The sequence below is a fragment of the Lepidochelys kempii genome, chromosome 2 (genome assembly GCF_965140265.1).
Source record: "Lepidochelys kempii isolate rLepKem1 chromosome 2, rLepKem1.hap2, whole genome shotgun sequence".
Lineage (NCBI taxonomy): Eukaryota > Metazoa > Chordata > Testudines > Cheloniidae > Lepidochelys > Lepidochelys kempii.
In genome coordinates, this window is record NC_133257.1 from 250205523 (window position 1) to 250223101 (window position 17579).

Sequence of the window (17579 nt, forward strand, 5' to 3'; positions counted from 1 at the left end):
CATCAGTGATGCCATCATGACAAAGTATTAAATTAAAAAAATTCACTGATTCTCAGAGTTATTGATCTGACACTTAGCTTTCATAGAATCATAGAATATCAGGGTTGGAAGGGACCCCTGAAGGTCATCTAGTCCAACCCCCTGCTCGAAGCAGGACCAATTCCCAGTTAAATCATCCCAGCCAGGGCTTTGTCAAGCCTGACCTTAAAAACCTCTAAGGAAGGAGATTCTACCACCTCCCTAGGTAACGCATTCCAGTGTTTCACCACCCTCTTAGTGAAAAAGTTTTTCCTAATATCCAATCTAAACCTCCCCCACTGCAACTTGAGACCATTACTCCTCGTTCTGTCATCTGCTACCATTGAGAACAGTCTAGAGCCATCCTCTTTGGAACCCCCTTTCAGGTAGTTGAAAGCAGCTATCAAATCCCCCCTCATTCTTCTCTTCTGCAGGCTAAACAATCCCAGCTCCCTCAGCCTCTCCTCATAAGTCATGTGTTCTAGACCCCTAATCATTTTTGTTGCCCTTCGCTGGACTCTCTCCAATTTATCCACATCCTTCTTGTAGTGTGGGGCCCAAAACTGGACACAGTACTCCAGATGAGGCCTCACCAATGTCGAATAGAGGGGAACGATCACGTCCCTCGATCTGCTCGCTATACCCCTACTTATACATCCCAAAATGCCATTGGCCTTCTTGGCAACAAGGGCACACTGCTGACTCATATCCAGCTTCTCGTCCACTGTCACCTCTAGGTCCTTTTCCGCAGAACTGCTGCCTAGCCATTCGGTCCCTAGTCTGTAGCGGTGCATTGGATTCTTCCATCCTAAGTGCAGGACCCTGCACTTATCCTTATTGAACCTCATCAGATTTCTTTTGGCCCAATCCTCCAATTTGTCTAGGTCCCTCTGTATCCTATCCCTGCCCTCCAGCGTATCTGCCACTCCTCCCAGTTTAGTATCATCCGCAAATTTGCTGAGAGTGCAATCCACACCATCCTCCAGATCATTTATGAAGATATTGAACAAAACTGGCCCCAGGACCGACCCTTGGGGCACTCCACTTGATACCGGCTGCCAACTAGACATGGAGCCATTGATCACTACCCGTTGAGCCCGACAATCTAGCCAGCTTTCTACCCACTTTATAGTGCATTCATCCAGCCCATACTTCCTTAACTTGCTGACAAGAATACTGTGGGAGACCGTGTCAAAAGCTTTGCTAAAGTCAAGAAACAATACATCCACTGCTTTCCCTTCATCCACAGAACCAGTAATCTCATTATAAAAGGCGATTAGATTAGTCAGGCATGACCTTCCCTTGGTGAATCCATACTGGCTGTTCCTGATCACTTTCCTCTCATGCAAGTGCTTCAGGATTGATTCTTTGAGGACCTGCTCCATGATTTTTCCGGGGACTGAGGTGAGGCTGACTGGCCTGTAGTTCTCTGGATCCTCTTTCTTCCCTTTTTTAAAGATTGGCACTACATTAGCCTTTTTCCAGTCATCCGGGACTTCCCCCGTTCGCCATGAGTTTTCAAAGATAATGGCCAATGGCTCTGCAATCACAGCCGCCAATTCCTTCAGCACTCTCGGATGCAACTCGTCCGGCCCCATGGACTTGTGCACGTCCAGCTTTCTATTGGAGAGTCAAACTAACACCAGTTTACTAAACCTTAATGAGTCACTGTCTCGCTCCTTTATCCATTACTTAAAAATGTGTGCCACATTCTCCTTGTTGATTAGTTAGTTCAGGGGCCCTGCCTTCCAGTGGATGAGACTTCTCCTAAGTGCGTATTTAGCTCCATGCTGCATGAGGGTTTGTCTTCAGACCACATTTAGCACATTTAAGCCATGTGCTTCCTGTAGCCAGAAAATTGCAGAATAATTCTTCTTCCTATACCCTTTACAATAAGCAAGGTTGTGAAGTTTTCTCTGACCACCCTTATGATCTCAGATGTCACAAGGCCCTAAAGCTGCCCATGGTAAAAGTATCTATAATACATTAGAGTTCTTGTAAAGAAAACACACACACAGACACACTCTGATGTAGTCAGAAATCCCTACTGTGCTGTTCTATATATAAGTTTGAGCAGAATGAGCATTGTCATTCTTTATTCTGAAAATGGCACCTGGATATGTCTCCACTGCAATCTAAGGTATGACATACCTGTGCTAGTTTTACCTGCACTGGCTTGGCTAAAAATTGCAGTGTAGATATGGCAGCACAGACTTCAACACTGCGAGTAGGTTCTCCAGGTCCCCAGTGTGCTTGTCCAATCTACCCTAATGCCTGTAATGCTATCTGCACTTGTGTTTTTAACCATGCTAGTGCAGGTGGGTCTGCCTGAGCGGCAGTTACACCTCAGATTCCAATGTAGATATACCCCAAGTACGCATCTCTCCTCCTAAGATATCTACTACAACTCACGTTTTCGATCATAAATCTTTTTTTTATTTTGTATAGTGGTTTCACCGGGAAGCCTGAGTTGAACAGCTTGACTGCATTTTTTCTCTGTCTTTTGGTGTTTCTCCTGTTTTATGTTGATGTGCCACTTATGGAATAATTTTATGAGAGGAGCCAAGAGTAGCTCAGTCGTTCTACATTATTTTTGTACCTTTAATTGGATTTCAGCAGAAGTGCTCCCATTGCTGGGTTAATTTTGCTGATGAGATCAAATGGCTGTAAATAACATTTCATAAGCTCATACAAATGAGAAGTCCAATCTATCTAATGTAAAACACAAGGTGGTCGTTCCATCTTGTTTACATACTTAATGCTCACCTCACCCCTCAAAAATAAAATTAGGCAGATGTAATGTCTTCTCATCCTATTTCCTTGTGTATTAATTGTGCTGTTGGATGTCCCATTAAATGTTATGCAGTGTAGAGAATTAATAAAATTGGGACACAATTCTACTAGTGCTAAGGGGCCAAATCATGACCTCGTCAGTGTGATGATGCAAGAGGACCAAAAGCCCATCCCTGCAACCTTGCATAGGCTACCTTCATCAGTAGTACTGTGAAGAGAGCTTCTCAGAGCTGCACAGATGTGTGAGAGGGGGTGCGGACCAGGCAGGGCCTTGACTTTATCCAGGGCTGACGAGAGGGGAGGAAAGTCAGAACGGTTGTACCGGGTCCCTGAGTTCAGGGGGCCACCAAAGAAACTTCTGTAACATGTGTGAATAAAGTGAAAAGGGAGGGAATGGGGCCCCAGTGAGCATGATGTACCAAGGCCCCAAAATTCTTTCGATGGGCCTGGCTCCATCCAACTACTGCACTGAGCAGGATAGTTCCGCCAGATCATGTATTGTACTGGGTATATACCGGACACAGTTTACTCTCTCCCAGCAGAAGTCGGGGAAGTACTCTGAGTCACAAGTTTCCTCCCATGCTGCTCCAGCAGAGCCCAACAATGTGCTGTCCCTTAATTGGGGCAATTTGTTATCTCCCAATCCAGCCATAAATTGTATTTTGCTGTTTCTGTTAGAAATAATCAGAAATGCAAGGTCTGCATGTATTAATTCCCAGCTTTATGTTTCAGAACAATATCATTTTATAAAGAAGCTAGATGGAAAAGGCCCATTGGATCATCTAGTCTATCTCCCTGCAAGTGCAGGATTGTTCTCTCCAGATTTTTTTCAGGATTTTTTCCTAGTCTAGTCTTAAATGTCATGAGCAATGGAGCTTGTCCCTCTTCTTATGTGAGACTGTTCCACATCTGGTAGATTGTTACCATGAGAAAATGTTTTCGGAAGTTAGCCTCTAAAATCTTCTTTCAAAGACTTTCATTTCATGATTGAAGTTGGGGCTGTAGCAAATCTAAGCCAATTTAGTAGTTAAAATAAAATAACTCTCCCACAATATTTTACATTGTCTGCTTTTGAAATGTACATTAGTTTGCCTTTTAATTATTTTTAACTTTACAGGTGTGGAAAATTTGGGTGGAAATACTATATTTTATTTTGCCTTTGCAGATGATCATTCCAGGATATGCTTGAAAGCTGAAAATAGCCATGACAATTCAGACTACGTCAATGCCAGCCCAATTGTAAGTACAGTATCCAATGGGAAGTAATCCAAATAATCCAGCTTTTATCCTTAGCCTATCAGTATAATATGTTAACTTGATACCAGCACCACTGTAATTAACAGTGGCTTGGGTCTATATCTACCTCCAGTCCCCCAACATTAATGACTCAAGCCATCACTTGGGAGTGCAAGTACATACATTCCATACACTTGCTCATAATGCCTTTGAAGGTTGTAGACAAAGGACAATAATGCCAATAGATAACGAGTCTTAAATCTACATATTATTTTCCTGTACCTGACAGTAGTGACTTGCAAACTGCACAACTCAGCATGGTACGTTTAATTCAACAGACCTTTTCCATTGTGTAAGGAGGTTTGCCTGATTTTCTGTCACTCTAAGTTTTCACCCTTACTTTCCCTATCCTAAAAACGACCATGTATTAGAATGGTTTCTGTAGCCACAGAGAGCTGGGCTTTGCTTCTTGTAAAGCCAGTCAGTGCTGCTCCTCAAATTTCAGAGGTGATCCTTCCTCTTTCCCTCCTTCATCTGTTGGCTTCCTGGTGCTGAGTGATTTACTTCTGCAGCGATCTGGGTCTACCTCTGATCTTGCTGTTCTCAAAGCAGAGAATTAAATCTCATACCACCACCTATATTATAACTCAAAGGCCAATTTAGGTCAATGCAGTTCTTAGGCCATATCCCTCTAAACTTTCTAACGTGCCACCTTGTACTTCTCCCACTCCTACACAAATTGAATATGCATAGTTTATTTTGTTCGTGAAAGATACCACAGCAATCATTTTAGAGGCCAAAGGCCTCTCTGTTTTTTAGCTACAGAACAGGTACGGCACAGCGAGCAGCATTGCCCTATCAAGGTGTCTCAATCCTGACATGGTGGAACCATCTCTAGGCATGAGGAAGCAGTGTTTTCTCATGGCCCACGTAGTCCTTGCCTCTCTGAGGCTACCAGCTGGGGGGCTATTTATACTGGTGGGATTTATTTGTGTCACTTTAGGACACTGAAAATCATTAGAAGGAAATAACTTTGACCAAGCATTTAGGCTGGAGAATTAGGTGAAACTGTGTATCCTATTACTGGCTCCTGGACCAGTTTCCAGTGTTACTCTCTCAGTTAAATCATTTTGTGTGGACTATGCAACTGGCAAATTGCAACAGAAAGATTTGACATTACAGGTTGTTTCCTTCCAATTTTCACTGACAACACTTCCCTTTCTAAAACAGCATCTTGTTGGGACTGTACTCTGAGCTACACATCTGGTATTTTGAGCAGAATTTGAAAGGTTTGATTTTCTTGAGTATAAAACAGTTTAATGAAACTCTCTCTCCAGAGAGTCAGTGCAAGATACCAAATTTCCTGGCAGTTTTTAGGGTGCTGTGGAGTATTGGGATTTTGTGCGTAATATGTACTCTGGGGACCAGACCACCAGTCCAGTTCTGACTATTCTAATGTTCAGTTGTGCAAAGCAGCCATAAAAGTCAGTGGATCTGGCCACATGAGGATTTCCCCTATGTAAGAGAATCTTCTGGTGACGTACTAGCTGCTTGTGGCTCCTGCCCTTGGGAAGAGGGGAATGACCAGAGTATCACTGCACTCCAGTGATCCCTAGCTGCTGGGATGGCCCCTTGAGATCAAGGGCAGCTGAGCATAAGTTAGAGCAGCCTTTAGGCTGCCGTATATCTGTCTGGGGCTGGACCATTTCCTGGTCAGCATGAGGATCAGGGAATCATAATGGTGGCTTAAAGCCACCTTTTCACACCCCCTCACTCTCCCATTGTGCACTGTGCACAACTCAGCCAGACCTGAGGTTCTGCCTCTGGAGCTTCAAGGTTTCTTTGTTTCCTTTCTTTTATTGTTTAATTCTCTTCAGGACACAGTGAATGAGGTATGTTTGATCAAGCCTTGCAAAGCCTTTGCTACACGTACATTTTATAGCGCTCCGACTTGCTGGCTCATGGGATGTGAAAAATCACCCCCCCCGAATGCAGCAAGTCAGAGTGCTTTCAAGCACTCGTGTAAGCAGGTTCCGAGCGCTGGGAGCGAATCCCCTCGCGGAGGTGGATTACCAGGAGCGCTGGGAGAGCTCTCTCCCAGCACTCGTGCGTGACCATGCTCACACTTCAAAGGGCTGCCACGGGAGCGCTCCAGCAACAGCACTCTGAAGTCTCCAGTGTAGCCGTGCCCTCTGAGGCTGCAGTGGCATAGCTGCACTGGTGTAGTGCCTCAGTGAAGATGCTTTCTACACAGACGGAAAGGCTTCTCCTGTCCGTGCCGGCGAGCCACCGCCCTGGGAGCTGGTAGCTATGCTGACAGGACAAGCCCTCCTCTTGACTTAGCGCTGTGTACAGTTAGGTATAACTGCATCACTCGGGTGTGGATTTTCTACACCCGTGAGTGACATAGTTATAGCAACCTAAATTGCTAGTGTAGACCACGCCTTAGTTGAAGTGTACGGCTCGAGAGGTTTTGCTCTGAAGACAGGAGTAGGAGCTGTAGACAGAAAACATGATATTCTGTTTTCTGAACACTAGCGTGTGAACCGCTTATTCCTATTAGTGAGCACTTACTTACAAGAGTAGTGGTGTAAGTAAATACTCGTGTGAGTAAGAGTCCAGCAGTCTGACCTTCATTGTCTGCTATAGATGTAAAGCGCCCAGAGTGCTTGGGAATGGACCCATATACAAATCTCTAGGTTATCTGTTCCTTGAAACTTTTTTATTAAATGAAAATGCACTGAAGTTTGAGATGATGGGATGGGCGGGGGCACCAGAGAAAGGTGTCTTCGGGGCACAGGTGGGAATGGAGTCCCCAGAGTCAGTGCAAAGGCGCAGAACCTTCGCATGGATAGTCCTGCCAAGAGCTGCGGTGTGTTGCAGGATCGAGCCCACAGTCTGGGGAAAACTACAAAGAGAAACTTGTGAGTGTTTACCCCACAGGAGGAAACAATCTGGCCCAGGTTTATTGAAAGGCTGTGGAGATCAGACAAGCACAGTCTGTGTTACATAAAAGAAGGAAACTGTTCAAGATTAGAATTGTTTCCTAATCGTTCGTTGTGTTCAATTTTAACTGTTTGCAAACCAACAGACTGAGTATGTAATTCCTGAAGGTGATGCAGTGGGAGGTTGGCAGGGAGCAGTGACCCATCTGTAAGTCTGCAGTGGGAGGTTGCCAGGGAGCAGTGACCCATCTGTAAGTCTACAGTGGAAACCTAGTTGTCAGAAGCTCTTTAAGTTTAAGCAAAGCCAAGGATGTTTTGTTTTAGCTAGATTTGTTCATTTGGTATCAGTTCATCAGAAAATGGAGAGAAAAATTGGAAAGACTGAGCCATTCTAGTTTGTAGCAAATCCTGGGACTTCCCAATCCTTCCTCTTCCCCCAGGTCAGGACCCATTTAGAACTAGTCCCTAAGCCCTGGTCTACACTAGGACTTTAGGTCGAATTTAGCAGCATTAAATCAATGTAAACCTGCACCTGTCCACACGATGAAGCCCTTTATTTCGACTTAAAGGGCTCTTAAAATCGATTTCCTTACTCGACCCCTGACAAGTGGATTAGCGCTTAAATCGGCCTTGCCGGGTCGAATTTGGGGTACTGTGGACACAATTTGACGGTATTGGCCTCCGGGAGCTATCACAGAGTGCTCCATTGTGACTGTTCCGGACAGCACTCTCAACTCAGATGCACAATTGTTTGCCGTTGCTCTGATGCAGGGAGGGGCGACTGACGACACAGCTTACAGGGTTGGCTTACAGGGAGCTAAAATCAACAAAGGGGGTGGCTTTACATCAAGGAGTATTTCAGGCAGGACTTCACGGAGGGTTCCAATAAGAAATGGTGCACCTAAGTTATTGTTCTTATTGGAACAAGGAGGTTAGTCTGGCCTCTGATTGATACGTGGCTAGATTTACCTCACTGCACCTTCTCTGTGAGTGACTGCAGTGTGACCTAGAGGAATGAGTCCCCTAGACGGGGGGCAGGGGGGGGTTGCAAATGAGTACAAAACAAATCTGGTCTATTTCTTGTTTTGATACACTCCATCTATCTTTTACATCTTTGGCTGGCAGCAGAGGGTGCAGAAGGACTGCATGCCATCCACATCTCATGGCTGCTCAGCAGAAGATGGTACAATAGGACTGCTAGCCATCCTCATCTCTTGCCTGCCCGGCAGAAGATGATGCAATAGGACTGCTAGCGATCCGTATCACCTGCCTGCTCACCATAAGATGGTTCAATAGGACTGACTGCAGGACTAAAGAGAATGACTTGAACAAGTCACTCCAAATTTAGTCCCTGCGCCCATGTCTGCCCAGGCGCTCCTGATCGACCTCACACAGGCGACCAGGAGCACCTCGGACATGACGATGACGGCTACCAGTCCTATTGCACCGTCTGCTGCCACAAGGCAATGGGTTGCTGCTGCTGTATAGCAATGCTGTACCACGTCTGCCAGCACCCAGGAGACATAGGGTGACGGTTACCTGAGCGGGCTCCATGCTTGCCGTGGTATGGCGTCTGCACAGGTAACTCAGGAAAAAAGGCGCGAAACGATTGTCTGCCCTTGCTTTGACGGAGGGAGGGAGGGAACGGGGGCCTGACGATATGTACCCAGAACCACCCGTGACAATGTTTTAGCCCCATCAGGCATTGGGATCTCAACCCAGAATTCCAATGGGCAGCGGAGACTGCGGGAACTGTGGGATAGCTACCCACAGTGCAACACTCCGGAAGTCGACTCTAGCCTCGGTACTGTGGAAGCGCTCCACCGAGTTAATGCACTTAGAGCATTTTCTGTGGGGACACACACTCGAATATATAAAACCGATTTCTAAAAAAACGACTTCTATAAATTCGACCTAATTTCGTAGTGTAGACATACAGCTTTCTACGTGCTCTTAGGGTATCTGTAGTCCTTACCCAGCTGAGACAGTCTATACTGCGTATTGCTATTGCTTTTGTCTGAGTATTTTCTCTTAGCTTTATTAGCTACATACTTGGTTTGTTCTTTCTTGAAACATACAGTCGATTTGAAATACCCGTGATTCCTCCTTTACTCACTCTTGCAATAATCATACCATTTTTTAAAAAGAATTCTGCCTTTCAGTTTAAATAACCTCAGTAATTATCATGTCAATACAATGACGTTTTTGGTGCACTTGTGCCATGGAGTGGTGGGACTGGAAGGGAGTATTGTAGTGTACTGCAATGTGGCCACTAATAACACAAGATCAGTACCGTCTGAACTGAACTAGAAGAGGATTATTTCCCCTTGCATGTGTGAGTCGTCTGATGAGGGTACAGTGTAAAATAAAGCAATTATATTCAAGACTCAGAAAAGGAGGCTTCCAGGGGTGTACTTGTAGCTGTGTATATCCAGCTTTGGGGTCAGTGGACCCATCTCCGTCTGGGGCTCGCTCAACCTTGATTTAAGTCTAAATGAGTGCAGCAATACTGGCTGAAAAAAATTCTCCACACTAGACAATGAGCTGGCCACCTGCCCACATGTTTCTTTCTTTTTAAAAAAGCTACCGCTTCAAGACCTCCATTCCTCCCAGGATGTTTTGAAAACTGGGGTTAGACTCATGGCCTCAACATAGTTGAAAGTGTGTGGGGAAGGTCAGTAGAGCGATTTGATTAATGCTCTTTCCTTATCCCTTTAATTTTATTCTAGTGTAAAACAAGGCAGAAGGAATTCTCATGAAATTCCATGGAGTGAAAGTGAAGTGAAAGTCTGCTTTCCTTTCCTCTGAAATAACATAAGAAAAGCTTGCAATTACAGCACAAGGAGACCCTGACTGTGCAGAATAAAACTGTGATAATTACATCTGTCATATTTGTGGTTAGTCCTCATTAAATTTCAGGGAAATCATCCAGTAGTAAATAATGTGCAATCTCTGCTTTTAAATCAGAGTTCATGAAAGTAAATGGAAATTCTGTTTTTCCTCATAGGGTGTCTGAGGCGGGGGGAACCCCATCAGCTACATTAAAAACTCGGCTTGCTTATTATTGAAGACACCAGACTGAGGAATGTCATTAACATGACAGTTTGTTCAAACACAGCATACAAATTTTATCATGGAGAATAGACACTGAAATTCATAATGGCATTCACAACCAGATTTACTTCTTTCATTCCATAATGGTTTTTAAAAGAAGGATTTTTAAATTGTTTTAAATTTTAATTCAAGTATAAAGATAGGGACCAATTACCACCCCACCTTTTTTTTTATTTTAATGTAGAGATGAAAGTGATGACTAAATAGTACTGTATTTGCTGGTTCGTCTTACTATTAAGGAAAGAAATTTCAATGCTAGCACAAGAATATTTACAGTCCCTGTAAGTTATGAAAGGATACGTGGAAGTGAACTGTATTAATGTTGCAAAAAACATCAGATCTGAGAACTGCATTTTAAATTGCTTTGATTTATATGTATATTTGAAGGCACTGGTCAGTGCTTAACCTGCTTTCCTAGCATTCTAATGATAAAAACAGTGAAAACGATAGATGTACCAGTCTTGCATACAAGGTGGATATTCTGTTTCCAATCTCACACCAGTACAAATTAGGAGTAACTCTATTAGTCAGTGGATTTAAATCCATATAAAAATGGTATAAATGAGCTCACATCAGACCCAGCATATCCATCTATCTGTCTGTGTATAGTAATGATCCTAGGGGTCTATGTATATGTCAGTGTAACAAATTTATAGATTACGTAAGATTTCATAATGGTTAATGATGCAGGTATATATTTTAATTTGCTCTTTTATGGACAGTAGTTAACAGGTACCTACAAACAACTTAAATCCAAATACAATACAGTTGACTGATTACAACTGGAATATACTGATTTTGCTGTATTTCATGAGCAATATCAGTGAAATCACGCAACAGCCTAATTTGTATCTAAAACACCCAAAGAAACAAAGAGTTTTACTGTGAGTAGAAATTAATGAGATTTGTGCAAAGTCTTAGCATGGACAAGTTGGATAGTGTTGTATTCAGAAAAACAAAAAGCAGAATTAAAGCAGTAGTTTTAACTTTGTACCAATGTAAAGATGGAAATATAATTATGTAGTATCATAACCTGAAATTATTGCAGTTAAAGTTGGGCACTACTAATCATGACATTATGTTCATTGTGCTGTTCTCTGGTTTAAGATATTGTATATCAACTTGCATTTTAAAATACCCTAGAAAGCCACAAGACATGTTCTTAACCCATCTTAGGTTTATGAGTTCTTTGATTTGATCTTCTATGAAACTCCTTTTCTGACAATAAGTCTGAATAGGATAGATAGTTCCTTTGAGGTTCTTTTTGTGTAGTTTTTCGTCCTTGTGAACTTTTAGCAGGGTTAGTAATCAAAATTAATGCCGTTAATTGTGCTATGGTTTGTAGTGGTTCTTGATCCTTTTCTTTTCCCTTCCCCAAATGAAATCATGGAAAAATAGACTGGTACATTATCACACAACCTTTTCAGCCATTCCTGTGCTGCAGTGGAAAATGAAAATTCCATTATAGTAGAACATTTGTAATAATTGCACCACTTTCTTTCTAAAAATGGCTGAGCCATTTACTGCTGATGTAAAGCATGTGAACTTTGAGCTTGGGGGGTGGCGCAGAGAGAAATCTTGTTCTCATTGAACAATTGCATATGTAACGTGTTTTCTTAAGATTGTTCCAGGACAAAACTTTAGAAAACCAGACCTGTTGATTTTTGTTTTAATAAACTGATAGTTTGGGATCTGATATTTTCTGCTCTGGATGACTTGTTTTTTATCTAATTTTGGGGAAGAAAGGGAGTAATGGCTCCTGGAGGGAGGATAGTGACTAGGTGAGGATATAAAATGCTGTGCTTTGCTCAGTGATCAGTTGGCTTAAAAACCGTTACTGATTGTATTTATTTATTCCAGTTCTTATTAACTACAATAAAAGAGGGCCCATCCGGTGCCCTTGACAGTCTTTGAAAAGTACATTAATAAACAAATAGACCCATCAGTTATCCAGGTCACATCTTATAAAATTTGATCAAAGTGGTGACTTTTCAGTCTTCCTAAAATATGTAGTCTTTGAAGCTGTAAATATAAAAAAGTTAACAAAAACAGGCATTATGTTCAATTAGTTTAGTCTTTGCTCTATTTTTGTTCATTTAAAGATCATTTAATAGCATGATGGGGCTTTCTGCCATCTTCTATTTACTCTGAGCATACAAAGTGTTCCTGCTTATAATTATTTTCTGTACAACAGAATGTGCTCAGAATGTTAACGCTTGTAATTGTCTTCTGAGTTATTGTTAAATTGATGATACATTTCACCACTTTGTGCTCATTATGATGTTTGCCACGTTCCAAACAGCACCTTTGTGACAGTAGCTGATTAATGCTGAAATGCCAAGAGCGGCCTATTCCTGATTTATCAGATAGCTGAGTGTTTAGAAGTATTTCTTCCATGACAGTGCTACTTACATCATCACTGACTTCTTGTGCCTTTGTTTTCTGGTGTATACACACGTGCGCACACACAAGTGATCAGTTTAAAAAAATCCAAATTATGATCTTTAATACTATTGACTTATTTTCTTTGGCTGAGGTTTTCAGAGAGAAGCCTAAATTCAGGCTTCTAAATCTGTAATTAGATATCTAAATAAGTGGCCTGCTTTCAAAAGTGCTAAGCACACTGCAGTTTCCACTGAGGTCGGTGGGACCTTGTGGGCAGATTGCTTTTGAAAACCAAACTATTTAGGCCCAGTTCAGCAAAGCAATTAAGTCTTTGTTTAAGTCCCGTTGAAGTCAATGGGACTTAATCACACGTTTTGCTAAATTGGGCCCTTATTTAGACGCCTAATTTTAAACTTTATTTTTGAAAAATGTGGCCCTTCTTACCTGATTCCCAAATTTTGCTGATAATCATATTTCTCAGAGTAACAGCCGTGTTAGTCTGTATTCGCAAAAAGAAAAGGAGTACTTGTGGCACCTTAGAGACTAACCAATTTATTTGAGCATGAGCTTCCGATGAAGTGAGCTGTAGCTCACGAAAGCTCATGCTCAGATAAATTGGTAAGTCTCTAAGGTGCCACAAGTACTCCTTTTCTTTTTGCGAATCATATTTCTGTTTGTGAAAAAAGCTATTTTTTCTTGGTCTCAAAATACCTGCAATACTAAATGTCCTGCCTCCAGAATCGCTTTGGCGAAAGGCAAAGAGTTGCTCTGCAGAATTGTTTGCTGAAAAGGCAAATACCTCAATGAATCAGTCACTCAAACAAGAGTATAATACAAACAAGGAATTAGAAACACTTCTATTTTTGTCAAGGTTTCTTCTAACAGTGTGTTGTATTTTAAAAGTAGGCTTTTATTAAAATGGACTCAGCAACATAATTTTACTTGCATTGTGTTGTCATGGATGAATTTTAATATTAGGTGCAGGTTTAATTATGCATCAGAACATTAGAAGCATAAAAGGTTTTTTCTACTTTTTTGCAACATTCATCACATTGTTGTTCTATTAGAATAACTTACATCTGTTCTTTTGTGTTCCTTCCTTCTTTTCTGTTGCACATAATTATGAGGTGCCTTCTTTTATGCTGACATCCACCATTGCTGAAAATTTTGATAGGCTATGAATAAATCCAGTAGATGCCTGTTAATGGAAATATGACTTGCATTCATTCCTATTAAGATCTTAACTTCACTGACAGTACAAAAAACTGTGTTGGGGTGAACTAAAGTCTTTGAGTCAAATTCTGTTCTCAGTAACTTGGCATTGGCTACAAATTATTCTCACTGACTTCAATGGGAGTTGCAGGAGAGCTGAATTTGGCTCTTTTTCTTTACATTCAAAGTTTTGTGTTGGTCTCTTAAGGGTTAGAATGAGTATTTAAAAAAAAATCCCTCAGCCGATCTTCTCTTTTATCAGGAGAATGGGGCCCAAGATTTAAGACCAAGAAAACCACCCATCAGTTTGAAAACATTCATTATAACACACTAATCCTATTTACTCTTGATGACTTTGTTTCTTAGCTTTTTTTCCCCCTGTTCAGTCAGTCTTTGAATTAAATGTTATAATTAAGGTCTTTAAGCAGAACTTCCTGTGTTGAGGCTAGAAGCATGCATTTAGACAAATCAACTAGCCAGAAAAAGCCAGAAACTGAATTTGTTCTCCATTTTTGCTTGTTATATGTGCCCTTGAGTGGCACAGTGGAAATGGAGCAGTTATTTAGATGTGCCCAACATTCCTAACACTGGGTGAAGAAAAATGTTTCAAAATGACTTCTGGGTTGCTATGAAACCAAGAGCATGGATCTCAAGTACATGCTTTTGTCTGCAACTTTTCTTAAATGATCTTACACTACATATTTGGGACACAGAGTGCTCATCATCAGTCATGCTGATATTGATTTGGTAACCTCACTCTTTTGTGGAAAGAGAGCTCCTCTGATCTAATGAATAGAAATAAAATGTTTTTGCTCATCATCAAAGGACATGGGGTCACAGCAGTCCTCTAAGTGGTCCTTGGTTGTAGACAGAAGCACTTTCTTTCCTGAACCCATCTAGAAAGTTTCTTTGCTTTTAATAAATCCAGTCTGTTTTCTCTTTTCTCACTCCAGATGGACCACGATCCCAGGAACCCTGCATATATTGCTACTCAGGGCCCTCTTCCTGCTACTGTTGCTGACTTCTGGCAGGTAAATCTTTTTCAGTTAACTGTCTTTTTGAAAGTTCATGTATGAAGCTGGATTTATGTCATGAATTGAAAACCTTCCTGCACTTTTAGAGGTATAAAACCAATGATCTTTTAGACAGCATTTGTAATTCAGTTGGTAGGTGATCCTGAGCTTGTACGTGTCTTTTAAAGATATCACTTGTAATTAACCAAGTCATGTAAATATATGAATTATGTTTAAAAAGTTCTTGTGTAGACATTACCTGTAGAATCGTAGGCCAAAATATTCAAACATGAGTGCCCAATTTAAGCTCTTAACTCCACATTTAGACACTTACTTAAAACGGGTTTGATTTTCTGATATTCTGACCTCCCTTAGAACCTGGTCTAGCATAAGGCCCTTATCCTGCAAAGACTTACATGCACTCTTAACTTTAGATACTGTGAATGAGTAAAACCACTGAAATCTACTCCTTATCTACGCCAGTTAAGCACATGCTTAAGTGGTTTCCTCAACAAGGAAGATTTCTTGAATTGGGACCACAGTGCGTAAAGCTAAGTGTGTGTAAGTGTTTGCAGGATCAGGGCCTAAGTTGGTAGTTACCCAAGTGCAAAACTGGGCCTACTTTGCATGCACTCCATTGCACCCATGCAAAACCCTGACTTGGGCAAACACTTGGCTAGGGAAGTTGCCAGTGCACATCGGGCATGTGTGTAAGTGACAAAGAGAGAATTAAACATTTATTTGTTAGCACAAGTCTATGCTGGCAAACTTACTAAGCATCAAGCTGTTGGTAATTAAACAGCATTACAATTCATTGGGGCTTATTATAAGGAGCAGAAAATGTTTTTATTCACTACTGTACTGTTTTGCATGACAAATTTAGAGAATTTTTTAGCTGAAGTTTGAGGGACTATGGATAAAATTTTCAAAAGCAGCCTAGGAGCCTATATCCAATTGAAAGTCATCAAACCTCTGTCTCACCTCATCTGTCCATTCATATACAGACATACACGTTGAGCTCTTCTTTATTACAAAATATTTTATATTCAATTTATCTCTGTTACAAAGTATTTTCAGTTTTCCTTTCACATTTATATTTTTCTATGGTTGTTGACAAACGAAGCACCAGGTCAAAATTTTTCTAAATCTCTGATTTTGGGGTACACTGAAGAGTTGGCTGAGGGAGATGGGGCTGACTATCAGGCAGAGTTTATGTAATGAAAAATAACCCAACAGTCTAGAGTACCAGCAACCTTAGAGTTGTTGAGTGGGGGCATTCTGTCACCTGCCAGTGACGGGACTGACCCTTAATTGCCAATTGTTTTGGATGGTGAGATCCTTAGACTCGGTGATCTGAGCCAGTTCTGCTTATACTCCTTAGTTAGAAGGGCCACCCAGGGAGATGTGACTTCTATGTTCTTCCCGGAGTCTGTGCCAGGGAGGTACTCTTCCCTGTGTCAGTATGTTTGGTGGATACACAGAAATGCTCAGTATGTCCCTTATTTTTTAACCTTGAGTCAGATAGCCATGTGTGGCAATTCTGTGGGGTGTGATACGGCCAGGGTAGCGGCATGAAGGCAAAGGCTTCATTATGTAGTCACTTCCAAGAGGGAAGCACCTCCTTGTTGTAATAAGAAGCTGTCTCTGTCGCTGCCTAGGCTAGAAGGCTCCAAGGGGTAATTTTGGCTAGAGAGCTAACTTTTCATGATTCTTTCAGGCAAATATATTAAGGGCCTGATTTTAAAAAAGGATGTTTGTGTGCGTATTTCAAGTACTCGTACATTGCAAGTAGCTCATTAGACAGCTAACTGGCAATTTGCATGTACTAAATAGCCAATTTTGCTCATGCACTCCTGGAAATAACATATGCAATGGCGCATACCTATGCCCCTTCTTATATTTAAATGAGGCACTTAAAGAACAAACTTTATATATGAAATGTCAGCATTGCTACTAGTAGAAAAGCTGGAGGTGATCACACCTGGATATGCTAGTGGCTAAATTTACCTCCTCTCCCTAAAACATTTTTATTACCCCTTTCTGACCCAAGCTATTAGTCAATTTTCAGGGCCTTGCAGGTTATTTTGGTTGTGAGGAGAAATTGATGATGGAGTTAGGCATCTCTTTTTGCAACCTATTTATTTACAAAGAATGTGCAGAGTCCTGGTCTCAGTAGGTATCAAATATCAAGAGATAGTACTAAGCTTCTTTCAGCCAGCACTTTACCCAAAAGTTCTTAGTTTTTTCCTCAGAGTCATGCTACCAGAGCTTCTCTGACTGGGAATGCTTTGCTTCTTCTGGTGTCCTTCTGGGTGTCTTAGAATCTCTCAAACCTGTGGAAAAACTTTGGATTCAAAGTTTCTCCATTGATTTCTGTGTAACTTACCTGGGACTCCAAATCTGGTGAAGTATTGATAAACTAGGACCTCTGCTGTTGGCGCAGTCTCTTTGTTCCCCCCTTGCTTACTGGGTAAGCTTCAGGCCATTTTGTGAAATAATGATTGTCAGACTCTGTCTGAGGCAGAAGTCCAAGCTCATCAGCAGCAATATGCTCCATTAGTGCCCCCCGTGAGATACTGATGCCTAGGGCTCTCCATGCTTTAGCATCACACTTCCTGTACCAGTTTTCTATATCCCACCTGCATGTCTTCCAACAGAAATTTTGTCTTAGCATAGCTAAGGTTTCTGCAACCCCAGACTGTCCAGTATGTTTAAAATCATGACATAACCTCAGAACTTCTTTTTTCAACGTATTTGGTACAACCAGCCCATCCCTGTACCTATCACCTGCTGGCTTTCTCCTTTTCCTATACAATATTTTCATCTTTAAACTCCAGGCTCTCCTACTGCAACCAGAAAGCCT

General features: G+C 41.6%; 1 protein-coding gene across 3 annotated transcripts in view; it reads left to right on the top strand.

Annotated features, from left to right (window-relative positions):
• The window catches only part of PTPRN2 (protein tyrosine phosphatase receptor type N2), a 1054095-nt gene that overhangs the window by 988909 nt on the left and 47607 nt on the right, over positions 1–17579 (top strand). For all 3 annotated transcript variants that reach the window (XM_073334545.1, XM_073334547.1, XM_073334546.1), the window contains 2 exons: positions 3977–4050; positions 14657–14734. In XM_073334545.1, the coding sequence (XP_073190646.1) occupies positions 3977–4050; positions 14657–14734 (152 nt within the window). The remainder of the gene's footprint in view (positions 1–3976; positions 4051–14656; positions 14735–17579) is intronic.